General features: G+C 36.6%; 1 protein-coding gene across 8 annotated transcripts in view; it reads right to left on the reverse strand.

Annotated features, from left to right (window-relative positions):
* The window catches only part of PRKN (parkin RBR E3 ubiquitin protein ligase), a 706,034-nt gene that overhangs the window by 440,137 nt on the left and 238,623 nt on the right, over positions 1-27,274 (reverse strand). For all 8 annotated transcript variants that reach the window (XR_011149828.1, XR_011149830.1, XR_011149829.1 and 5 more), the window contains one exon: positions 20,162-20,280. Coding sequence is in view for 5 of the 8 variants with exons in the window: in XM_069010098.1 (XP_068866199.1) it covers positions 20,162-20,280 (119 nt within the window). In the remaining 3 variants the exon portion in view is untranslated. The remainder of the gene's footprint in view (positions 1-20,161; positions 20,281-27,274) is intronic.

Raw genomic sequence — 27,274 nt, forward strand, 5'->3', positions numbered from 1 at the left:
ATATCCTTCCACTGCACCTGGGGAGCTGACCAGCTAAAAAGCACCTTTGCAAAAAAGGTGGTCCTGATGGACAATGAGCCAGCAACATGCCCTTGTGGCAAAGAACAGGTTGTGGACAATCCTTGGAGATGCAGCCCAACCATACATGGTCCTAGGCAACTGCAATTTTGGGGGGCTAAATTTGCCTTCCTCTGAGCTCCTGCAGAAAGTCTTTACAGAAAGAAGAATCTGGATCCCTGAGAGTGACACTTTCAATACTACCATTTATACTGGAATTATTATTTGGGACAGGCTGATTGTTTGTTTATTTTAAAGACACCACTGGAAACAGGAACACTCAACAACTTGAATATGAGTCAGAGTGTGGCTTCAATATTATACAATGGATTTCATTGCACAACAGAGAACGTCAGGATTGTAAATTAAGGGATGAGAGTCTCTGGTAGCTGTCCTGAGCTGGAAATCAGAGAGATTGACATCCATGGATTCTACAGCTCACCAGGGCATTGCATAGGGGTCCATCAAGATAGTACCTCAGATAAAGCAAAAGATCAAAGATCAAAATATATTTAAAGTGCAATAGTTAGAATTCAAACCTCACAGTTTTACGGGAAGCTACATGTTGTCGGGCACTGTCCTAAGTGTTCAGAAAGAAGCAAAAATGTACCACTGGAAAACATAACATTCCCTTTCTCTAATAAATTCTGCCTACTCCACAACATTGCCTACATTTTCTGAAGATCTTTGCCCCAAGTTAAGCAGACCTATATTAATAAACACAGTTAGTAACCTTTGTGTGCTGTGTGACAAATTCTGTCGTGGTTTAGAAACCCTGAGGAGCTGATGACATTCATCAAAACATATTGCTGAAGACTCATACGTTTCTCTCAAACAGTTCTCCTAAAAGATGAAAGCAGCATTTACAGAGCTTACAGAGTTACACAAAAGCAGCAAAAGGATTTAAGTAATTAATAGTTCTGGCATCAGAATATGAACACTATCACTTTACCTTTCTCAATGCCAGGCCCTATCTATTAATGATGCCATGGTTATTGATCCATGAGAATTTCCGTAATAGAACAGCATTTTCAGAGGTGATATAAAAACAAGCTTTTTTCCTAAGCCTTAGATAACTCAGCTCAAATGCCAAGATTTTATTAAACCCTCTGCCTGCAGAGGTAAAAACTAAACACTTCCTTGCAATTAAAGAAGCCTTTTCAGTCATAAACACTTTTTTTATTCTGTTCCACTTTTAAGAAAGATTTTATTCAGAATAAACAGAGAGAAGGATTAAAACCCATATTTTTCAAATATATGGCACAATACTTCAAAGTTTAAGACTATTTCTCTGAAGTCCTTGATTAATATACCTTACCCTTGACTTGGAGATTTAAAAGCTTCCTTATGCTCCAATACTATCACTCTGTTACAATAATGCAGTAGTTAAAATATGTATCTTGGAAAAACCTTAAGATGTGCATTTTAAAAAATATGCAATCTTCACTTTAGGAGTTTAAAATAACTCAAAAGGCTGAATATGGTGATGGTTGGTCAAAACCTATACTGCAGAAAATACTGTCATTAGAAAGGATGGATAAAATATACCAGCGTCAGCCCATAGAGGTTTTTAATATATGAACAGATCTCCCTAAGTACATATTTAGACAAATGATCAGAGAATGACCATGTGGCTAAATAATATTTCATTACAAACACTCTAAAAGGATCATTTCTTTACCATTTCTTACATTCGTCACTCTACACTAAATACATGGAGCAAACACACTTGTCAGGAGAACCATGGTGGCAGTCAGAATTTTTCTCCCTGTATATTTGAGTCCATGTAGTGTCTTTACTTGAAAACCTTCATTAAAGAAATGAGATCGATGCTGTGTCATGACAATGACAAAGGAGCACAAATTATTTTGGATTCCTGTTTTTCAAGAACTTAATTTAATTGCTGTGGTTAAGAATAAAATAAACACTGCTAGAATATATTATATGTTACAATACAACAAGTTAGAAACAATAGTTTCAGAAATTAGATGTGACACTGCAGTTTAAACTAAAAGACTTAAATCTAGACTACGCACTTGGCTTGACATGCTACAACTACTTTACAGGCCTAAGATACAAGGCAGGGTTTTTTCACACTTTGCAAGTTGTCTTATTTCACCAAAGAGAGACTGCAAAGTACTTTTGTAAAAAATAAGCTGACTTTTTTTGAAGTAAAATCAGTACTATACTGATGACTTTTGTTCAAACTCACCAACATAAAACATCAAACTATTTTTTTACTAGTAATTTCTTTCCCTATTAAAAAAAAAAACCCTCAATTTTTACTTCTATACAAAATCTTAAAGTGTTTATCAATTTATTTATCTGTAGCTTTTATTTGTGTAAGACAAATTCAGAGAGAATATCCTACTTTCCCAACACTCTACTCTGTTTTTCTTAGAAGAGTTAAGATTATCTTTGGAAATCCAGCTGCGTAAGCAGGAAAACTAAGTTAGCAGTGGCCATGCACACACCTAGTAAGATTTTCCAAAATAGGTCCTGAGCAAACAGGTGTCATCCTGCCATGGCTTCTGTTTTCTTGTACCCAGAAGTTTGAAGTGACTTCAACCAACTGTAACATACTGACTGCTTTATTTTAGGTCAATGTTTTTATCAACAGCTGCTCCACTGTAAAACTTCTCATTTACCGGGAAGCACAAGGGGAAAAATTATAATAATGAAGGTGAGAATGACACTCTGGTACCTGAGAGCAGTTAAATGGAAAGGCAAGGAACCCAGCAGTGTCCCAGAGAAAGCAAATGATTTAACCGCATGGCTGCCTACCTCATTACACGGAGAAATACAGTCTTGCAAGTTTTGCCTTCATCCTGTGCTGTGTGGAATAGCAAATCCCAGCATTTCATAGAACAGCTGTTACAGTGAATTTATGAACTACATACTCTTCATCTTCCTCTGTACCTTCCCTCTTTTTTTTTCCCCTTGATCAGGCATCAGCAAAATAGGCATGACTGAATCTGTTTCCTACCTTCTCCATTACTTATTTATGTATGTCTGCTCTGGGGCCATACAAGATGGTGGGAGATGTGGGAAACATTTTGCACATCACTGTTGCAAGACAGTACTAGTATAAATGGCACTGATACAGCAAAGTATCTTCCCACAGGCACTAATTAAAAAGCAATAAGCTCACTTGAGAAGCGTTTGCTTCCATTTTTTTCCTTCAGTACTCAATGCACTGAAGTTTTTCTCCTTTCCTCCCTGATTACAGCTACACATTAAAACCTGAGACAAAGAAAAGTAGGAGATAGAATTAAAAAAAACCAAACCCATAACCCAAATCTCCCTTGTTACTTTCCTGTGCATGCTTTTGTATAATGAGTTACATCTAAAATTTTCTTACTAGAGAGCTTTATTTTTAGAAACCTGCCTTCAAAAGAGCTGCTTATTAACAGACTTCTGACTCGACAGCCAGTTTGTTTGTAATGAAGTACCAATATTTGTATGTTTTCTGCACAACGTTTACTTCTTTAATAGTTACCACATACCTGTCACTGTTAAGGACAAGTATGATGATGTGCATAAATTGTATATTCCTGTGTGAACATATTAGGTTAGCCAGATTATATTCTGACACCAAAGCAAAAGCAAAATAAGTGCAAGTAAATGAAGATGGTTCACTTTTTCTGTAAATAAAATGCAGACAGCTAAGAGAGCAAAAATTGGGAACAAACAAATGAGACTGCAGAAGTCACCAATGGGGAAGGAAAGTAATGGGAGAAGGAAAGGAGCATGATGGCATTTCACTTTTATTATGCCTATCAACAGCTATCCCTTTACTTCCTGCAGTTTCAAATGGTCTATTGTCTCTTTTCTTATACACCTGGTCACTATATAAAGATATCAAATAAAGAAACTTCAGTAAAATTTTTTGGTGCCTAAATAGGGAGCAAAACAGGTTTTAATATTGAGGAACCAAGGACTCACTCCTTGTTTTTGTGCTGAAGGAGACAGGTGAAGAAGCTAAGCCTAAGAACTGAATGTAACCTGTAACTCTACTTCCTGTAAGTCTGTAAGTGTCCTTGGTCTCAATCTCTTTGAGATAACATAACTGAATTCAATAAACTGCATTTAATTAATCGATTAACTTTTAATTGAGACTTTAAACAGGAAAGAACTGGCTGCACATCCTGTGTAATGGGATGCTGAAGTTCCTACTTTAGTTTTCATAAAAAGTAGGCTTTAGTCCTGCAGTAATACCTGTAGATGTAAGAATTTCAGACCTTTAAAAGGGCTGTTAGGTACTGGTAGAAGTCTAGACAGGGCAAATTGGAGTTCATCAGGCCCTACAAACATACCAGAGTATCAGCTGGCCAGTACTGAGTTCCTGATCTTCTGTCTATGAGGTCCAAGTTAGCAAGTTTAAAGCCCCCTTCAGTTTATTTACAGGTCTGCAGTCAGTCTACTGCAATCTGCAATGAAGCGTATGGAGCTTTGTTAAGATTTCTCTCCCTTATCCCACAATGGATTTCAATACTTGAATTTATGTCTTTCCCTCCCCTTGTATACTTATATTCACACGCAGAGTATAAAACATGTTCCTTTAGAAAGAAAAATACTGTGCAAAAAAACCCTATGTAAAATGCCTACCAAGAATTTCCCTTTTATCTCACTGAGAAAGAAAAAAGAATCTCCTTGGATAAATATATAGATTCTCCCCTTAAGACCCTAAATCATGAAGAGGGGAAAAAAAATTTCCTGGTGGGTTGAAGAGCAGAAGTGTCAATACAAGAAAGAATAGAAGTAACTTTGGCATTATGGTATCTTATCTGTTGACAGAAACTACATATTCTGAAAGTGATATGCTTGGTCCTGGGGCAGGGGGAGAAGAATGAAAACAATTACAATACCATTGACAGATGTACTTTACATTGGGATTTAGAGCATCTTTAGAAAGTGTTTAACAGCTGACCCTTCAGCACCAAGAGTGGTGGGTGACAGGGGTTAGGAAGCTCTGCTGTAACCAACAACATGGGATGAAGTTCTGCTCTGTTCTATAATTCATGAGGACCATCTCACTGGCAAACAACAGGCTAGAAAATTAAAATTGATCTCCAAATTCAAGTGCAGACAGGTGGTGACAGGAATCTAAATCTAGGAAACTAAATTACCATTTTTTAAAAATCTCTTGGCATAGTTAATGACAGACTTCCTTTTCTCACAAGAGGAATTTTCAATTCCCTCTTTGCTACTGGCATCTGAACTGAAAACATTTGTGTATCAAACTGGTCAATTTAACAAATGGGATCTTCTCTTTAACCAGTCCACAGAAGATTTTGTGTTACAGAAGTCCCAGAAGTAGTAGTCTGTAGTTTGTGTCTTTGATATGGTGTTGAGTAACTGCTGCAGAAAATACTATTATTTTCTAAATACTATTGCAAAGATAGAAAATCATGATGGAAATTTTCTACTACAATACAAAGGAAGGAAAGGTTTACTTCAGCCATAAAAATTTCTGAAGATGATGAAAAGGAGTGTAAAACTTTTGAATAATTTTTCACAAATAATTAACTTTCCTTTCACTTTTATTGGGTGAAGGCTAAGTATAACTTCACTCATCAAGTATTATAGGTCTAAATGTAAAATAGTTATAAGTGACAGAGACTAAAACACCTGCTTTTTATGAACTTTCAAAGTCTATAGATAACTATGCTTAGTTACTAAACACTAGAACGAATGTATTACTCATATTTTTACACTAAGAAGTTAATTAATCATGAAGAAATACAGTATATTAATGAATACATAAAAAAGACCCTATCTACAATAACACTGTGATTTTCAAACCATGAGTAGGCATAATAAAATGTAAAAACAGAGAACTGTATTCTTGTTTCTTACATAATACCCCTGTTAACAGACTGTGAGTCTCTGCGTGTCAGCCAGGCATCGCACACGGAGATCGGTGCCTGAGGAGAGTCTCAGCCAGTGGGACTTCCTGCAAAGTTGCACTCCATGGATCTTGTTGTTTACTTGATTTTACACTATACTGAAACTGGACTGTAACTGTGAAATAACATAGTTGAAGCCAAGTAAAGTGCTGTTTAACATTCAATTTATTTATCAGTTGCTATTTGTCCAAAAGAGACCAGTGATTCTTTCCATTTATTCCTGAACTGAAATTTTATTCCGATGTAGACATGCTGCTGGTGGTGACAAATGGAGAGGCCTCTTCCCTCATGATTCCCATTTGAAAGGAATTTTACACACACACACACACAAAACTATGTTCCCCCTGCCCCATCTCAAGAAGTCCTCATCTGTGTCTGCATTATCCCTTCTCTCTTGAGTCTTGTTTGCAAAGTGAGAGCAGGAGGATAGCCAAGGAGTTGCTACAGAGAGTCATGTCCTTCTTCATATCATATGGAGACCTAGTGCCAGTGAATTCATCAAAATGTTAGCTGTATAGTTGAGGTTGACATAAGGTTGTGATGGGCCACAAAATAACTTCTTTTTTCACCCATGGTCTTCCAATTTTTGTATAAATATGAGATATATTGTTAATAGGTGTGTTTCATTCTGCTGAGTTTTAGCTCTGTATGAAGTAGGTAGAAAAAGCCTTGTCATTTCATCTTAAATGTAAAGGCATACTTAGAGATTTCACCCCATGTATTTCAAGAACAAAGAAATTAACTGAGTCAAATACCAAGAAACAGATATGGTTTCCATAACATATGAGAGCTATAGACAATAAAACATATTAAATATTGTATAATAGAAAGAATTAATAAAATAAATCCTTTCCTTTTCCCACTTTATTCTACTATATTTTGTTTTCAGGAGGCTAACTAAGGTTTTTACATCATCCCACTAGATTTTGCAACCATATGGTCAAACGGAGAACACAGTGACTAAGTGGTAGACTTCCAGCCTCAACAATCTGCATTTGAAAAGGAGCAGATCCATATGTTTTTCTCCTTCTCTGTCTCTCTCTTTTCTTTTTGATTTTGGTTTTGGGTTGTTTTTGGTGTGTCCTGTACCAGTTGCTACAAAACTTGTGCTTTTTTTGCGTGAGACACAGGATTTGCAGGAGCACTTTGTACTCTGAGACAGTTTAAATTCCTGACAATACAGGAGGCTTAAAGTTTGCTCATTAAAAAGAGCCTTTCCCAGAAGTTATTCTACTGCCTTAAGTTTTACCAGCAGCTTTTAGATTTATGTATAATTGGAGAACATTTATGTATAATTAAAGCACATACAGACAGGTATGTCTAATGCAAATTGTTTTCTAAGTGGGATGCATCTATTTACTGTAAACTAGTGCCAAGATAGTTGCAGCCTAATTCCTTACAGGTCTACTATCTGAACTGCTGAGACTCATTAAAAGTCAGTATTAATGGCATGAAGGTTTTTGGTCTTTTCTTTATCATTAACCTCTATGACAGTTAAAATACTGGCACAACCCAGATTCTGGACCAGCTGTTTCAGGTGAAATCTTCTTTCTTCAGTTGAAAGAATAATAAATACAGGATTTATCATTTTATGCAATTACTCCATACATATGTGCTTTGCACAGAAAATCCTCACTGCAAGGTAAAAATGCCAAATGAGAGGTGAGGCTGCTCATGGAATATGCTCTAATAAATGAAGTGCATCACTCCTAATATGCTTGATCACATTCAGTTTTAATCAGTACTTTACTGTTTAGAGATGAATCTTTAAAGAGGAGGGACAATATAGTGTTGAGTTATATTCATTCTCACTTGTGTATTGTTTATGGGTCTCACATAACGTTATTACTGTAAAGGGAGTAAAATCAGGCACTGATATGGCTCACTAGCCACAGTAGCCCTTCTTTTTTGAGAGAAACCCTCAATTCAATTTCTCGCTGGAATGGATTTTTCACAAATAAGGATAATCCTTCATTTAGTGTTTATACACTTGGTTACCTCTTAGCATTCCTGCCTGTCATATCAAGTTTTAAAATTTTACTGAAAATCGCCAGAATTAATTTATGCATTAGTTGGTTTTATTATAGTTATGGACGAGCTGGCATTCAAAAAATTTTGCATTAGGAAGTAATAGTAATTTTATCAGAATATAACAGGACCCATCCCAAATTTTGCTTAATTTTCTTGTGACATGTTACTGTCTATGCATGTCCAACATATGCAGCTGCATAAAATGAGTATCTGTACTGGCAAAAAGTAAACTATTTTCACTCTCCTACTGTCCTTCTCCCCTTGTCACCTAAGACAGACAAAAACCACTCAGGCCCCCTAATTTACTTTATCAGAGAATACAGGGCAAAATGGATTGTATCTAACCATGTCACCTCCCTGAAGTATACAGGATGACCTTGCTCACCACACAAAGTTAGGGTTCAAGTATATCAGTTATATTCCAAATAAAAAAGCTGCAAAGTGGCAGCTCTCTTCAACAGAAAATACAAACTGATATATGCTAGAAAGAAGTAAAAGCAGAAGAGAAACGTGTCAAACTGAACGAAACTTTTTCCAGCAGAGTACTAACATTTTAAATAAAATGACAACATTTATAGAGTTACAAGAACCTTAATCTAGCAATTTCATTGTAGTTGAACTAAATAAAGCCTATGAATTCCATTTTCCTCTTTAAATTACTGTTTCACCAAAATCAGCAATCTTAGCCCTCATCACTTGGCCTGAATTTCAGGAAACAGCTTCTTAAATCAGCAAAAAAAGCAGCACTGAAACAGAAGGGGACAGAGAACCAAAGAGGAAACCTGCTGGCTCTTGGTTCCGATCACAGTTCAGCCTAGAGTATGAACTGCCCCATCCTGCATTCCTCTTAATTAGGTTGGCCACAGGGATAGGATGAAATCAGGTCTAACGTATAATGACATCAACTGAATAATTATGAATACACATTAAAGAATTACTGTAATGAGATCAAGACCTGTAGGGAAATTAAGAGAAAAATGAAAAAAAAAGTCTTTGACACTGTTCCAAGCCAGGAAATGAGGTAACATTAGTTTATTTCTAAAATCCATCCTCAATAAATAAATCTGTACATCACCATCAAGAACTGACGGTATTTTATGACATGGTCTTATACCAAAAAACCCCACCATGTATGGCACCACATAATAAACACATTGCCTAAAATGCAAGCAAAAAATGTGAAAGAAAACATAAATAAAACTATTGCATAGTGAAAGTAGCTTTGCTTCCATAAGTTGGCATTGTGGCCTTTGTTTTTCCTTTTAAGAATATTTAAAGAATTTTTAGTACTGTACAAAACCACAGAGCATCCTTTCCTATTAGTCCAGAATAAAAACAACCCTCATTTTTCACCTTACAATTGACTGAACTAATTCATATCTTATAAGACAGGAGATGCATACATAAACTGTTTATTCTGATGTCACCTGACTGCACCATTTTAAATCCATTTTGCTTCTCACCAACAGTACTTCATTCAGGCAGAGACTCAATTTGGTGACTTGACCTCTACAAAAAGGTCCATGAGGCTCAAGATTCATGCCAGTAACCAGAATGCTTTTCAGTTTGGTGACGGTTTTTACAAAATTGTATGAAATTATTTCTAACCACATATAGAAGGAGCTTGGAAGTTTTGGACCTGAGCTTAAGCACATATAACTAGAGATTCAGAAGAGAATGCATATTAAAACAAAATTATTCTCCCACTCTTAAGCACCACCTAGAACACCAGGAAAACTTTGGGTTAAACACATTCCTGACTATTTGCCCAAGTTCAAAACAAAGAAAGGTATTAGACCTGACTGAAATGAAAAACCTAACTTCAGGGGAATGAATTTTCTCCATCTGAAACTAAATTTTTCAAATCAAGCAAATCAAAATGCACAAAGATAGTATGAACACCCAGAAAGAACATGCTGCTCAGATGAGGACAGTGTGCAATATATCCTTTTATAATACATCCTTTTAGACACACAGGTTGTAGTGTATGAGCAGACAGGCAATCTGCAACCTGAGCAAGGCCCAACACACTTCAGGGAAGTATTTTTTTATGTTTTGAGCATATGGCCTACCATCTATATTGGTAACAGACAAATAACACCATCTTTGGTTATTTTTTCAAAGTTACAAACGTTACTCTGCAACACTCCTGAGTCGGGATGAGGCAGCAGTGTTTTCATCTGGCAGGATATGTGCAGAGCTAAGCAGAAGAAAGCCAGCAAAAACATCTCTTGGTGCTCTTTACAGGAACCTGAGGCATCAGCTAAAATGCAGTGCCTTACTCTGAGAAAGCTAACTTCTGCCAACTGAACTGACTTTTTTGACTACACTTATAGAAAGAAGGACACGTAGAACATACTGGTTCTAATTATTAAAGCCTGAATTCAATTTTTTTTTTTTAAAGCAATAAAATCTAGAACTTGGGGATGCACAGACAGATTCAAAACTGCGAAGTGCTTCCATCATCAGATCATAAACAACTGATGTGTGTTGGGGTCTCCCCCCCCCCGCCATGTAGCCCTGGGAGAGGGGCCCTGAGGGGAGACACGGGGTTTCCCTGCCCCTGGTCAGCCTCGTTCCCCATTGGTTGTTTTGTGTTCCCCTGTGCGGGCAAGGACCCTCGGGTCCCGTGATTGCAGCAGTTCCTCGGCAGAGCCCCGGCCATGCGGCTGGAGAAATAAACATCTCTGAAACATCTAGCAAGAATCCATCCATAGATATTTCTTTTCCATGGGCCTCGTTGTCTGATACACGTGTTGCAGTATCCACACTGTAACAAATTGTGCACGTGCAGATCAAATCTAAGTAAATATACCAGTGATACTCTCTTCACTCATCTTTTATGACAGTGTGCAAACAGAGCCTAGAAAATTAACAGGGTTCAGTGTTACATATATATCTGTAGATTTTTTTTTTTTAAAAAAGGAACTGGACTCCCAAGATAATCAAGTTCTTAACACAGAATAATTTATGATATTTCAAAATTACCCCAAAAAAAACATATATCATTCAGGATATATCAGTAAACTCTTTTTTCTGCATGAAGTAGCAAGCTTTAAACATATGCAATTACTACAGGAAACCAAGGATGTTTTGTTTTGTCCGGTTGCTTACAGCAGAAAAACTTAAATAAGTACTAAGAATTTATTTGTGGATTGTTAACTGGTTATCACCCCCAACAAGAAGGGGAAAACCTTCATTAGAACACCACTTACCTCTGCCAAGAAAGTTAAATCAATGTAACTACCCTGGTTGTGGTTCCATCATGTTAAAGATGTTTTATAGTAATGAAGCTCTGAGGAAAGGTTTAATGAATTTGACCTTAACACCTTTAGATCACAAACCTATCTAAACAAGTCTCATCAATATAACTTAAAATTAGCTGATTTTTTAAATTAGAGAAGTCTGAGTTTTACTTACACAACATAGAAGTACCCTAAACCTTTCTTATTGAGTAATTCAGTCCAAAACTAGGAAAAACAGCACAGGCTGAGACATTCCAAATGTAAAGATTTGGAATGATTTCTTCCACAGGGAGTTAAAAGAAATACAAGTTTATAGTTCTTTTGGACATAAACAGTCCCTTCACTATGTTTTAAATTAACCATTAAAAACTATCAATGATTTTAATAATAATGTTAATCATCATCATCATTATTATTACAATGATTATTATTATTATTTTTAAGAAAATACATCAGCTTCTTAATGGAGATGAAGGTACACTTGTAAGACAATAGTTTGACATTTTCTACTTCTGCTACTACAATACTATAAGTAAATACACTTTTTTTTTTCTTCCTGAGCCAGCTGGTGCCTTTGATATTCCAGCATTTTAAAAACTAGGATTAAAATTACTGACCCTCTAGATTTTCTTAATATCAATCATTATGAAAAATGTTGAAATAATTTAGTGTGAACATGATCTCTTTGTACCCACAGCTATCTAAGGAATAATACTGGGTAGACAGAAGTTTGGCTGTACATTAATAAAGAAAGCAAATTAGGAGAGTTATACACAGGGACATCTGAATCTCAGTGGCAGCTGCCATATTAAAAAAAACAAGCCCCACTGTCACACATCCCATGATTTGTTTGTATTGTAATACATTCCAGCAATACATCCGCAGCACTTTTTGGTCTTACTGAGTAGAAAAGGGGATCCAAGAGGGATCAAGAAGGATTTACCTACATAGGCAACTATGGCTCTAATGTCAAGAATGCTGATGAATATTCATTGTACCTCCTTTCAGCATAAAAGACTAAGAAACATTAGAAAGAGGGCCCTTCTTTGTGAGAGGAGGAGTTACTTTATGGAGAGAAGGCCATCTTTGCATGTAGTTAAGGCAATGAGAGCAGTACTGCCAATAATTAATATGTAACTTTTCATTTTCCTGTTGAACAATACATGTTTGGGGGTGCAATATGCAAGCAAAGAGCGTTCCCTCTGTGGTTACATTTCTGCCCCCCCAGAAGAGAAGCCCCCATACTGCCCCCCAAACTAAAGCTGAATATTTATCACATCTGTTGGTACTCCCTTTTTTTCTCCCCAAAAGGTATACATCTAAACAAAAAGGCATAACAATAATAGAAATAGCACAAGACCTGTAAGAGTGAAAGAGTTAAAAGTCCACATCTGATCTACATTAATACATTCAGAGAATGTACAATATTGCATGAAAAATAATCAAATGCAACTAATATTTTTGACAAAACACGTGTTACTCTGAGCATGGTATTTTTTTACTAGTCCCAGGCCTTCCATGATATACTGAAATAGACACTAGTGCGGATCTCACTTTGTATAAATATCTGAGAGGAGAATGTAAAGAAGACAGAGCCAGTCTCTTTTCAGAGGTGCCTAGTGACAGGACCAGAGGCAATGGGCACAAATGAAACACAGGAGATGCTACCTGAGCATAAGGAGCAACTGTTGTACTGTGAGGGTCACTGAGTGCTGGCGCAGGTTGAACAGAGAGGCTGTGGAGTTTCTATCTTTGGAGATATTCAAAAGGACATAGTCCTGGGCAACTGGCTCCAAGTGGCCCTGCATGAGCAGGGAGGGTTGGACCAGATGACCTTCAGAGCTCCACTCCAACCACAACCATTCTGTGAATCTGTGCTTCCTGATATCACAGCAATTGCAAGGACAAAATACACTGAACACCATCTGTATTATTAGGCATAAATCTATCCTCTCCGGCAAAAGAGTTTATTAGACATTTGATTCAGAAACTCATGTAAAAGTCTTATCTGAAAGTAAATTTGGTAACTGTTTTCCTTTTCATTTATGATTGTTGTCACCCAGGCTGGAGAAACTCACTCTAGGCTTCACATTAAAAGGCAGTTTTATTTCACAGCATGACTTAAAGCAGTACATAATACTGAAGTAATTTTCCCTCTTTCCAATGGTATTTTTTCTAGCTTCTAAGACACTTTATAATGTGTAACCTCACTGAAAACACGTACTGCAATAAATATTATAAATCATGCATAGATATCGCAAAACTTCTAATAGAATGAGGAGTTAAAATATACTTTCTATTCTATTAAAATAAAAGAAGAACTTACATTATTTTTTCAACATAGAGGAAAAACTGTTTCCTTAGCCAAGTTTATTTTGCATGAAAGAATTGCTGTTCCTGTCTTTCGAAATGGATGAGATTTTTTTTCATAAATCAATAATATGTTTTCATTTACTGTATATTACAATTTATGTCCAACATAATGAAATTTTTCTTAAGGGATATTTAAAAATAAACAAAATAAGTAGCTAAAAGCCTGAATAAAACCATGTCAAGTCTTCTGAATCCTGCCAACAGTTCTCTTCAGACAGAGCTGAGCATTTTGGAAGCCATCCCTAATGGCATTGTCACTATGTGAGACAGGTGCAAGAGTGAAGCTGTCCTTTAAGAGGTTCAGAGTGAAGTGAGAGTTAGAGCCAGAAACAGAAGTGGAGAAGAAAGAACAAAAATGGTCATAAAATAATAATTTTCAGCCACCCAATGCTGAGTTTTCTTATTTCTCTAAGTGCCACAGTATCTTAAACAGGCGACAGGAATATTTGTTGGAGCAGTCTCCCCAGGGTGCATCTGGATTTGGCAAAATCTAACACATCATCAAAGAAAAGAGACTTTTAAAGATAGAAATGTAGGTATTATCTTGGGGGTTTTTTCTGATATCCATGTTATTACAAGCAATGAAGACACTTGATAAGTGATGGCAGAATCAGACCTGCAGCTTCCCTGTGATCATCCTTAGGAAAAGTTCCACTGGTAATCCCAAATTCAGAGTCAGCTCAGCACTAAATTTATTTAATGTTGATGCTGTGCACCAAGTGACTGCAAGCAATGTGAGAACAATAAGGAAGAGTTACATGAATTCCTTGAGTGAACGGCAGCCTCAGCAGTTCATATTCAGCATCCCTGTTACCATCAGATCACTTCGTAAGAGAAATGAGTGCACAAAACAGAATATTTCCCTGTGCAGCAGGTAGGGAGAAGATCAAAATATGCCTGATTTCTCTGTGGAATCCTGGCACAGCTGAGCTTGGACTACACAACAGAACATCTGTATTTAAGATGTTCCCTCTCTCTCAAAAAACACTGGATCATTAGGAAAAAACATTAGGCTTACAATTAAGTGTCCTGACTTAATACAACTTATGTAGAAGGATTTCCTGATTCTGTGGAAACCCTGGGAAAAATTGTTCCAAGAGCTCATTTTCCCTGGCCTAGTCTTCTCAAGGCAGCATTAACATCAGTGCCAGTGGTGGCAATTTAGATGTCAGAATTGAGGCATTTTCCATTATTTATGTAGAAAGAAGCACATATATTGAATACATGTAATTTCCTGTAAATACTATTTCTGTCAGCCAAATGCAGGGAAATTAAGCTATTTTTGTACTCGCACATTCATTAGCAGAAACCCAACAATAAATGGTTGTTTCACATTTGTTAGTTTGACCAAGGAGTCGCACATTGCAATGGTAACTTTCTTATGCACATTATTCAATACAAGCATTTTAGCACATGGTGTTTGTCATGTGTAAGCTATAATATATATCAAAAACATTTGTATCCTCCCAGAACACATGTAATTTTGAGTAGACAAATACCTGTGTTACCCATTCTCAAGAATTCAATCACATTTTTAATACCTCCCCAGCCTCTAAATGAAATCACGCTTTTTCACATACACTTCAATGGCTGTTTATTTTGCAGTTTAGCTTTAAAGGACAAATTGATTTTTTGTAATCTGTTTGCCATATTACCCCAGTAGTGTAACCAGCAGAGGGGAAGCTGACTCAGCAGCAGGAAGAACTACAAAATTTCAGAGGTGCTACTTGTCCCTTTTTCTTTCAGTCAGCCCTGCTCTGATGCAGTGAGCAGTACCATTTCCTTTCTCTGTCACTGAGGGAGGACACAAGTAACTAATTCCAGGAAAAAAATGTGATCTGAAATGAGCAGTGGTGAGAGGTTATGCACTGTGGAATGGAGTTTTACAATTATGTATTTAAAAAAGAGAGATCAAAATAAACTGCCTTTTTATTTTATATTATTGTAAAATCTCTGCTAAGTTTACATTCATCAAAAAGAAATCACCCTATTAAAATAGCTCAAATGGAGATAGGAAGCAAGATCTCAAAGCAAATTACTGTGTTACAGATCATTCTGCTCCTAGGAAATTTCACAGTATCAAATTCCAAACACTGTACTATCATCTATTAGGAAGACCACTTACACCATTTATGAGCTATTATTTATCAGTCACTGAAAGGCACTCAGAATTCTGACTCATGTGCAAAACTGTGATGTACCACACAGCCTATGCTGACAAGCCACCCAAATCACAAGCCTTTCATGGTTCCAGAGAAACAAAATTCAGCAAATGTCCATTTCTTTGTTAGGTTTAAGATGAAAAGAAATAGATGTAAACAACATCCTTGATCTGACAAATGATAGAAGAGCAGTTCTGTGGCAGAGACAGTATAACAAAATCTGTGAAGTCAGGAGGCTCCTCTGGAGCACAAAGGGCAGGGACAGCAATGGGACAGTATGCACCAGATGTGCTGTAAGTGTCAGAAACTAAATCCCATCTCAGCTGGAGGGAGTTAGATCTGAATGTAACTCCTCATGTCTGAAAAGGTCTGACATAATGATGTGAACACTTGCGAGTATAGAGGAGCCATGACAAACTCCTTTGGTGCTTGTGCTGGATGATATACTGAAAACTCAGTACTAACTAGTAAGGATACAAAAGAAGAACAATGACCAAGCAGTGATAAGTCCCCACACAAGAAATGGCCTCACCATAGCACCTGTGCCTGAGAAGGGAGGCCCGAAGTCTATTTGCCACACTTCAATCCAGACTCTTACTCGGTTGAATGCTGCATTATGACAGATACCAAATCAAATGTTCACATCTTTTTTTACCAGGAGTACACACAGAGTCAGTTACTTTGGGAAGGTGTGGCTTTGTGTATAGCCTGGTGCATATCAGTTTACAGAACCAGGCCTTCGATTCACAGATACACATTTTCCTTTTCACTAGAGAACTAACACTGTGAATGTTAACACTGTTACAGTTCCAAAAGAAGGACTGCAAATCTGACTGCTATAATCAGACCTTTTTTTGTGGGCTTTTCTTTTTTTGTTTGAGTTTTTTGTTGTTTGGTTTGTTGTTGGGTTTCTGGTTTGTTTTTGGTTATTTTTCTGGAAAGAGGAATACCCTAATTATCTGAATAATGGCTACTAAAATTTTCAAGCTATGTGAAAAAACTTACATAAGACTCCCACACTCCAATCTTTCCAGATATCTTTTGTGCTTGATTAATTAGAGAAACTACGGAGATGTGATATTTTTACAGTGACTGATGTTTTCTTATAATTAAATTAACCTACATATATCTCCCATAAAGCATTAGGTCATGAAATTCTTGTAAAGTGCCAGGTAAGTGCCAACTGTAAAATTACAAATTTAATTTTTAGATGGATGTCCTCGGTAAAAATAAAAACAGTGGGCTCTTTTATTTCATAGAAATATCGTATCATAAATCTACTCTGAGCACCATATATTAAAAAAATGCTATGCAAATAGGCATGACTGGTAATATAGAATCTTTAGAATAAGACTACTTAAATGAATAAATAATGAATAAGTAATAAATGAATGAGTAATATTTTAAATGAATAAGTAATATTTTAAATGTCAGTCAACAAACCATGAAAAAAGAAAGCTTGATTTAATTAGGCTGGTCATTTGTGGCTTAGGTAGTCAAAGGATTAGCATGTAGAGTAAGTGAAGGCTGCACAAAGCTTTGTGCAGGTTTTACACAGGTATTCACTTTCATCTCAATAAAAGCTTTTATGTAACAAATGCTGGCTTACAGCATGCTTTGGTGCTTATGGCACAAAGGAGCTTCTCAAGAAACTTGCTGTGTTGCCATGTAAAGGTCAGGCACAGTTTACCAAGACTGCAGGGAACAAGAGATGAAAAAAAAAGTGGCTTTGCTGACAGATCTGTAGTATAGTTGTAAAGACAAATTTTTTTAATAGTTTATGTCAACTTTATTTTGACTAATTTATCTATAAAAGGAGAATAACTGCAGTACCAGTAGAGAGGATACCTATCTGCATTCAGTGGTACAGCCCAATGGGATTGGAGGGGAAAGACAGAAGGTTTGGGATAATACACTAACTTGAACTTTTTTTAACCTTTTCAGCAGACTTTGACTACTGTAGACTGCAATGCATTGAAGAAAGCAGGGCAAATACAACTCACTGTGAGAGCCACACTTTTACCTGGCCTTAACACAGAGAGGTCTCTGCACATTAAGTTTCAGTACATATTAGAAGCCACCCCAGCTGGAAATATTTTCTTGTCTCCTTGGAAGGTGGACCAGAAAAGAAGGTGGGGCAGGCACATGCAAAGTCTGCACCTACTCTTTATAACCACAGGAGTGAGATAGATGCTGTTTATAAAACATGTGTTTATAAAACAGACTGTTGCATAGCACATTCATGACATCAAGAGTGCCCATATTGAAAACACTGCACTTTGGAAGCCCAGAGGACTGCCAGCCCAAACTGCAGGGACAGCATGCTCACTGTTCCTAACTACTGTGCTCTGCTTCAATTCGAGAGGATAAGAATGATAGCAGATTTTCTTTGTTTTGGGGAGAAAGTATCAAGAATCTTACATGCAAATTATTTTCACAGCCAAGCATTATTTGAAAACTGAAACAGAATAAAGTTATCATTTTAAACTCCAGAAGATATCTCCTTTCCCTCTTTTGTATTTTTATGCTGAACTACCTTTTCAAATCTTCTGGAAGTTGGGATTTTTTGAATCAACCTTGAAAATTGGAACAGCTTCCACTAAAAGTTTCCAGCTACTTTCTTTTCATATGTACTGTAAAATATGTTAATAGAAAAAAGCAGCAGCTGTAATCTGCTCATTCAATTGACTTTATCAGCCTGCATATATTTATTGTGTCATTGACCCCGTATTTGCCAAAAAGAACGTAGGCCTGCATACATTCCAGGCAATCAGAAGTTATTTATAGGTATACCATACTGAAACTTTTTAATATGGCGTTTCCACCATGGAGTTATGAGGAATTTCTAGGAGACAATACAGGGTTGGTGTTTTTTGGGGGGGTTTTTTCAATCTCCAAACCAAAGAACAGTGTTTAGTAGATACTGTAAAAGCTGAAAAGTTTGGAAATTTATTTAGGTTTATTTAAAACTAGAATGCAGTGACCCCAAATCAAACAGCACAGATGAGAAAGTCATCATTTCCAAAAGCAGACATGCTGAAGGAAGCTGCCGAGTGTAGCAAAGGACTCATGTTGTGTGAGGTAAATGGAATCCAAAAGATTCACACTCATCTCGTGATAACAGCAATGTCTTTCTGCAGCACTGACTTCATGTATTCAAGCTGAATACAATATTGTCTGTGTTTTTATCCATCCTACCATTGGAAATGTACATTAATGGTGTCTTCTGTCTTGATTGATAAGTAATTTAAGCCTATACTAATTACCAATATTTAAATACAAATTTTGAGAGAAAAAGAATCCCCTTAGATATGTTCATCTGAAACACCACAAAATGCAACACTTAGAAGCCTCTGAAATAAATCAGAGATAGTTGGTTAATCCAGGAATAGCACACAAAGCTTGAGGGGGATTGTGGTTGTGGACTTTTTGAATTAGATGTGTATAAACATGGTATGGTTTATTCTTTCCAAGGAGAATAGGACCTGGGTTTTTAATTGCTATTTTTACAGTGCTATTTCATGTAAAGACATTGAAGCACTGTGCCACATTGAGAACACAAAGCTGAAACTTTAAACCACAGCAGAAGACAAATCTAGACATCTGAATGTGGGCTAAATATGGAAGATCCCCCCCCAAGCTATAGCATGGTATGGCTCAGTCTTCAAAACCTAAGCCTCTCACATAAACGTGGTTGACAAACACTGATTTAGGAGACAGGAAGGACTCTCATTCAACAGTAACATAACCAATGAAAATTAGCAGCACTCAGACAAAAAAAAAACCTTTAAAACTTTAGACTACTGCAGATTCAAGTCACTCCCCAACACTTTCTCATTTTAGTGTGCAAACCAAACTTGAGAGATCTCTTACCAGTTTTCTGTTCAAGAACAACGCCTTTACCTTGACTTTACATGCTGCAGCTGGAGGGATTAATATTCTCAACTACACATCCATTCAAAACCTTCTGGCCTTAGCTGATAATGTTCACAACTTAGATCTGAATTGTAGTCTTTCTGTGGCCTTAACAACAGCTCCAAGCTTTGAATAAACATCTACCATCCCATGTTTTTAGCACACATATGGTTCTATAAATTGTGCATACAATCAGGTTAATCCTCAGTCCTTAAAATAAAGAGCTAAGTATATCTTTCAAGGACTGGAGCTCTAGTCTGCATGATGTTCCTTGTATATGCTCCAAATAGTGGAAATAAGTGAGTGAAATTTTCAAAATCCTTTGAATTACTCTTCTCTGCTATGAACAGCAAGAAAAAAAAAGAAGTAGGACTACATATATACATAGCCATATGTATGCAAATAGAAAAGACTAGTTATATCATCTCCATATACCCCAAAACCTTGAAACAAATCCAAAAAAGCTTACCCTTGCCAACGTCAGGGTTCCTTGTTTACACACGCTGCAGCGGACCCTCAGTTTTCCAGGCTTCACAGCTTGGCAGAAATCTTTGCAAAAAACATAAAAACTGTTGTAACTTGCTGCACCTGTCAAGAGGAAAAGCAAACAAACAGTAAACAACCACTTATGATGTATACTGAAAATCAGTAGCAAACTGTCATGAAAGCTTTCTATTTCACTCTGTAAGTGATAAGTTAAAAGAATTTTAAGTTCTGAAGAGAGCTTTTTGATCATCTTATCTTGCCTGATCTAGTTCCTAACACCTTCCAGTAACTCCTGCTTCTTGATCAATAAGTACAGGTGAACTACACTGTAACTCCTTGAAAATGCATCCAGAGCTTACCACTGGTGAGCACCAACTGAAATCCTCGGCAAGTGATGTATGACATTAATTACCCCAGTCCTCCATAATTTGCATCTCACTTCTAGTCTAAAATTGAATACCTGCAATTTTTATGAGGTCAAATTGCATGAAAATTTCTTTAGATGAAGCTTAAAAGATGAATTTGACCAATATCACAAAAAGAAAACAAATATTTAATTTATCAAACTTACTACTAGTCATGGAAGACTGGAAGCCAGTTCTTTATTCTTGCTGGCAGCCTTATAACCTAGCAAAGTTTGCAAACTGCTGCCAAGATATTAGGCCAAGTAAATTTTCAAGGAAAATGAAATGAAACACATTCTGTTCTGTGAAACTATGGAACAGAATGTGATATGCAGAGAATTGTGAAAGCCCAGTGCAATGCTAGTGAATTTGATTTCACAGGAAACGATGATCACGGTTTTGAGTGAAGCGCTTTTTAGAATAGCTATGGCTATTCCTTACAAACTGTTGGAATATCCCTGGCATGGTTTTAATCTATACTGGACAGCTCCAAGTTCAGAGACTCAAGCTTATCATCAGAAGTTGAAATGAGACAGAATAAAGTTTCAAACAGAAATTTCTCAGTATCAAGAGGAGATTTGACCCATTAACAGTGGTGAACTTCAGAATCAGTAGCAACCCCTTAGAAATGAAAATTTTTTCACTTTCTCCTTATTCTCTTCTCCCTACATTCATCAGCAATATATGTTTTATGTACATTCAAACCCTAGCACACTACCACAGTAAATACAACCTGGAATAATATTTTTAAACATGGCTGACTTCCTTTATTTTTACACGTCCCTCACACAGTAAAGGGTCACACCCTGTGTTATGTCAATGCAAAATGCCAATAAGTTATGTTTTACACCTATTCATGGCTGTCCCGATTTAAGCGTGCTCTAGTATAATATAAATGTAACTCAAATATAATTTGAGTTTCAAAAACTCAACCTCAGAGAACTGTGTCATCCAAAAAATCTTTTTTTCTAAGAAAAAGTGTGCAGATGTCTGTAAAGACGATGTACGTCACTGAAAGAAGAAATTTTGTAACACTTTTTCAATTTTTCAGAAACATAAGCCACATAAGAGCATATCAGTGATGTATCCAAAACTAACTTTAGCCAACTGATCTATCAAGTGTTCTCACTATGCTTCCTTGGAAAGTATTAACCACCATGGCAGAACATAAAGTATTACCGAACTTAAATCGAATCCAGTTTTTGTGGAAGAATGACACACACCCATACATTCACACACTTACCCACTTTTCATATGAATAAATGCAACTCAAAAGGCTGAGAGCACACTTCTCAAATCAGTCTAAAACACAGTTCTGGGATTCAAATAGTTAAAGAAAAAAAGGCTTATGCTGAACTATTTGATATATGGTGCAATGTTAAGAGGTGAAACTCTTAATATGACAAACTTTTGGACATCTGGATATCCATTCACTCATATTTTGCTGGAGGCTCTGATTACTGCAACTGAGAGCACGGCTTAGACTTGATTTGATGTAAAATCCACAACAAAAATCTAAACTATGGTATTGCATATGAGAAGGAGGACTTAAGTCACTTGCAAGTGACTTAATTTTACTTTTGGCAGCTCCTCTATGCAGGATCAGCAAAACAGTCAATAAGACTAAAGGTCAGTGCCTTTAGCACAATTCAAAGGGACTGCTACATCACTTAAGTAAGCAAGAATGCTATTGCTAGTAAAGGTCCACAATAAACAGGATGATTTCAGTCACTTATTCCTTACTTGGTCTCAAGAGCAGGAAGTGAGACCAGAGCCCATTATCTATTCTGTTGTCCCCAGTCCTCTGCCATTGTTCCAGTTCCATATGTGGGCTGTCTAATGGGACTACTGAAACTGCTGCTTCTATTCACACTTACCCTGAGTAGTTCTGCCATGCCACTGCTCACTGTTCTAGTTTAGTCCTACACTCCAAATTATTCCTGGCATGACTCTAATGAAACGCTCCCAGTTAAACAGAACCATCTTATTGAGTACATGAGCCCTTACAGCATACAGCAATTTGTTAATTGGCTGATGCCTTTCCTGATCCAGTCCTCCACTCCCTGACGTCTTGTGTCCCTGTCTCACATTTTATGCCAAGGATTAAAATTTATTTCAAGGATTAAAACGCTTGAGGCAGGAATCATGCTCTCTCTCTCTGCTTTGTGTTCTAAGCTCATTCCATCTGGACCCAAAGATAAAATTATTTTATTGATAATAGTCTGCAAAATATTCACAGGATAGTATGGCATAAATCAGCATGACTGAATACTGCAGTAAAAAATAGTAGTCATAGGAGAGGCCTAAAATAAGACATATTGCTGATTTACTATAGAGGATAAATCTTATGCATTAGCTTGATATTTGCTCTGTGCAAAAATAGACTACATTAGCTCAATATTCATTTTTCTTAGCACTTTCAATTTTGTTTTCCGTTTTCATGAATATAAAAAGTCCCCCCAAACACATTCCCTGCGCACAAATTTAAAACACAAGAAACAAATTTATTATATAATGGGTTGGAGCAGTTAAGCAGCACAGATCTATTCAAAGACAGAATAACTTTAGAAATATCTGCTATAGCAAGAAAGCTGGAAGGGCACAACACAACAAGAGGAATGAACTGATTTTTAGAAGGAATGTGTTAAATGGAGATTTTCCACAACCCATTCACCAATTTATGCAGACATGCTGATTACATTCTCACAAAGTGCACTTACATCATTAGGTGGATGTCCTGAGCAGCATCACCAGGCAAAACAAAGACTTAATTAAAGATGCAAATGCTGTAAGTTGGCTTACAGTACAACACTGATGGCCAGCATTAAGCTCTTTACTGACTTGTTCACGTCACTGATTATATTAGCATGGCCCTTGGCTGAGACTGCATCCCCTTGGACCCCTTTTCAAAGAGAAACTGAAAGATGCAGGAACAAGGAAATCTGTTTTATGCACCAGCTCTGATGTATCAATATTAACAAAGAAGGTAATTATGACACTGTGCCAGTAATCACTAAAATTGCTGCAGAACCAACCATATAGTAAATACTAAATAGTCACACACCTTTTGGGTATATAACTTTAATGAGAATTCAGAAAACAATCCCTATTTTGCAGTTTTCACTTCCAAATATTATCATATAAAATCACTTATTACAGGCTAGTTTTAGGAAAATGCTTGATGGTTTTCTCCATGGAGTTAATTTAATTATGTTGCCTTTACTGGCCAAAACAAAAAGTAGGATGAGATGAATACAAGAGGCCTCTCACTTATGATCTGTGTCAGGACCTGTCTTCTCACCCCAATGAGACACACTCTCTCTTTTCTACCTCTCCAAAGCTAATTTCCTCACAAATATCACATCACCCAAAAAAAAAAAAAAAAAAAAAAAAAAAAAAAAGTCTTAAAACTGTCCTCTCCCTTTAGTGTTTTATATAAAAAGGGGAAGTAGTTTTCTCTGATGTGTATCCCAGTGTTTTGTACTGTCTCCCCATCTAGGTTTTTAAGCTCCTTAGGACTTGATTTCCTTCCTTATTTCTGTGTTGTTAATGACGACCATGCTGTGGGAGCTTTGTGCATGTTAGTGATAGCACAGACCAATTATTTTGATATGCATGACTAGTTAACGAGAAAACATTAGTCATAATGACTATAGACTTGATCCTGAAATCTCTAATCAGTCAAAACACCCATTATCATCTCTATGACTGTTTAAGTGAATAAAATCTGAATAGGGATATTTGTAGCAAACCTACTGTTTTTATTTGAACTGCATTTTCATATAGATTATAACAATTACTGAGTCTTTCCTATAATCACCTTCTTAAAACAGGACAGAGCTACAGGAAATCTTTCAACAGATTGAAAACTACATAAAGTTAGCATAGTTTCAGATTCTATTATATTTACATTTAGACTAGTTCTAATTTGTAAAATGTAGACTGACTGTCTGAGACCTCAGACTATTTTTGCAATTTGCACCCATATAATGAAAAATGCACAGTTAGAAGTGAACAAAAAAAAGTATTCCAACTGTGTTCACTTTAAGGACCTTGCTTGATTCAACACAGTAGGAGGAAAACCATCTGAAGTATAAACACAGAATGCTCAAACTAGCGAAAATTTTCAAAAGCTAAGTTTAAGAAAAGTGTGGAGGTTGCACTTCTGCACCCAAAAAAAAGAAATTACTTATAAGATCCCATTCACTTCACAAAAATACAACTGGTGTGTTCTGCCTTTAAACTTTTGTTCTTTAACCACTTTTCTTTGCCTGCAAAGATTTCACAGAGCACACAGCTTTCCTCCCCAGACCCATGTGTGTGGATGCACACATTTATAAAACTTTTTCTACCTGTTCTAGATTATACCTAGTCTTTATGATGCCTATCTAATTTATAAATAAATATATAAATAAAAATATATAAATAAACATGAAAATGTTTATTTAAGAGGTAGATTCATCTAAACTGACTGTGCTATGTTGTAGTGAGAAAAATTGACACTTTCATGGTTTGATTCAATTCATCCTAAAGTAGATATAAAAAGATATGAACATGTCAGATAAATTGTGTCTAAAAGGGTCTGTTTCTCTCTGTTGTGGGGATTTAGAACCACAAGGTGTGGTAGAAATACCTGCTTTGCAAACCTCTAAAATTATGGAAGATGAACCCCACTTGGTGATGCCATGCACAGGAACTCATGACAAAGAGCTGCAGAATTCTGAAGTATGCATAACAATAAGAAACAGAATAAACCTGAAAAACACACAACAAACCAACCACAATTCTTTTTCTTGAGACTCAAGTATGACTTGCAGAATGCCTATGGATCTCAGATAATTAAAGTATATGGAATACACAGCTATTTAGAAAAAATAAATGGACTTGTCACTGTTACAAGGACTAAAAATTTAGGAAGAGTTGAAATTTGGCTGAAGAGAGTGTAATGCCCAAGAGGTGGAGTATCAGAAGTTACTTGATAAAGACAATGGCGCACATATCTTTTTAATGCCTTTTCAGTGAAAAATGTTGTGTGAGAAAAAACAACCAGGAGATGTCTATGAATTAAAAAAAATGCAAAAAGCACAGAACTTGATCTATCTTAAATTCCTGGAATTCAGGAAATTAGTATATTAGGCTTTCTCTTCCAATCATTACCACAAAAGAATCATCTGCTCTACTTTTCTGAGCCCCATTATCATTTACCTTCACTTTCTTTTATATTTCACCCAAATCCTTCATTATCTTGTTACCCATCTAACATCTGCAATTACCTTTTCCTGTCTCATTCCCTTTCCTGACCTCTATATAAGCTTCACCTTTCTCTTACTTCTCACAATATATCTTTCTCTCCTTCAGCTTGCTCTCTGATTTTCAGACAAAGGAGCAAAATTCAACGTTAATGCTCATATTAACAATAAGGGGTAAAGGAATCAAACAGAGAAAAAAACCCAATTGTGATGATTCTGTCAGACAGCAAAACATGGCATAAAAAAAAAAAAAAAAAGAAACCCCAGAAATTTCATGAAACTGCTGAAAGCTTGGCAATAAATACATGGGAGAAAAACAGTGATACAACAACAAAGTGTTCAAGACTTAAGAATATCAAAAGATCTCCAATAAAAAATACTTCTTGTGCATGAGGAAACCACTATGCACCAACCATAATATTCCCTACAAAGCTCCACCCTGAGCTGCTTTTTACATCATTGAAGGGACCGAGTGTGACCTGTGGTGATGACAGCTGGCTAGGACTGCTTTATTTGCAGCTGAAGGCAGCGACTTCTGAGTTTAAGCCTAAGCACATCAAGGGACTCTGCAGTAGTCTGTGCATGGGTGGCACAGATCATGCAGTCTAGGTTTTAGGATGAGCAGCAGATCCAGCTGAACACAGTGTCAGCAAATAAACTAAGAAATGTTTAAAAATTAAACCAGTGGTCATCAAAAAAGTCCATAAGGACAAGGCTGATGCCAGGTCAGGCCAGAAAAACAAGAATATACAAGATATACATCCAGACACAGCATACTTAAAAACATAGCCATGGGATGAAACAAAGGTAAGGACCTGAGCTTAAATGTAACTCATGGGCCAGTGGGCCCACTGAGGATGTGTGAGGTGAAAACCTCTGACAAGGCTTCTGGCAGCTCTTTCTCACACAGCTGTTTTGATAAAAGTGTGACCCAAGGTTACACAACTGCCCCCTTCACAGCTGGCTAAACGCCCAAGGAGGGAGGGAGGTTGAAGAAGTCAAAATAATGGCTACTCCTACTGCATTGCTTCTCTGTATTAGCTCTCTAATTACTTCCAGTGTCCCAAAACCCCCAGTGCTCAATTTATGTTGTCCAGATATAGGTAATCTAACATATCAAAAGTAATTACAACTATGAAAGGCTGGAAACCAGCAGCAACAGTATTGCTGTTAGCTTTGTTATAGCAGGTCTGTCACCCGAATACAAAACATTCTGAAAAAGTTTGTTTTTCAGAGCACCCAAGGAATACATAATGAGGTAACAAGGCTTATAGAAGATAATTAATTTATTCAAGGTATTTAAACTTTATCCTTGGAAATGGTCAAGGCCTTCTTGGATGGGGCTTTGACCAAACTGTCTGGTGGGAGGTAGGTGTCACTGCCCATGGAAGGGGATTGGAACTAGATGATCTCTAAGGTCCCTTCCAACCCAAATAATTCTAT

This window comes from Aphelocoma coerulescens, chromosome 3 (genome assembly GCF_041296385.1).
Source record: "Aphelocoma coerulescens isolate FSJ_1873_10779 chromosome 3, UR_Acoe_1.0, whole genome shotgun sequence".
In the NCBI taxonomy this organism is placed as follows: domain Eukaryota; kingdom Metazoa; phylum Chordata; class Aves; order Passeriformes; family Corvidae; genus Aphelocoma; species Aphelocoma coerulescens.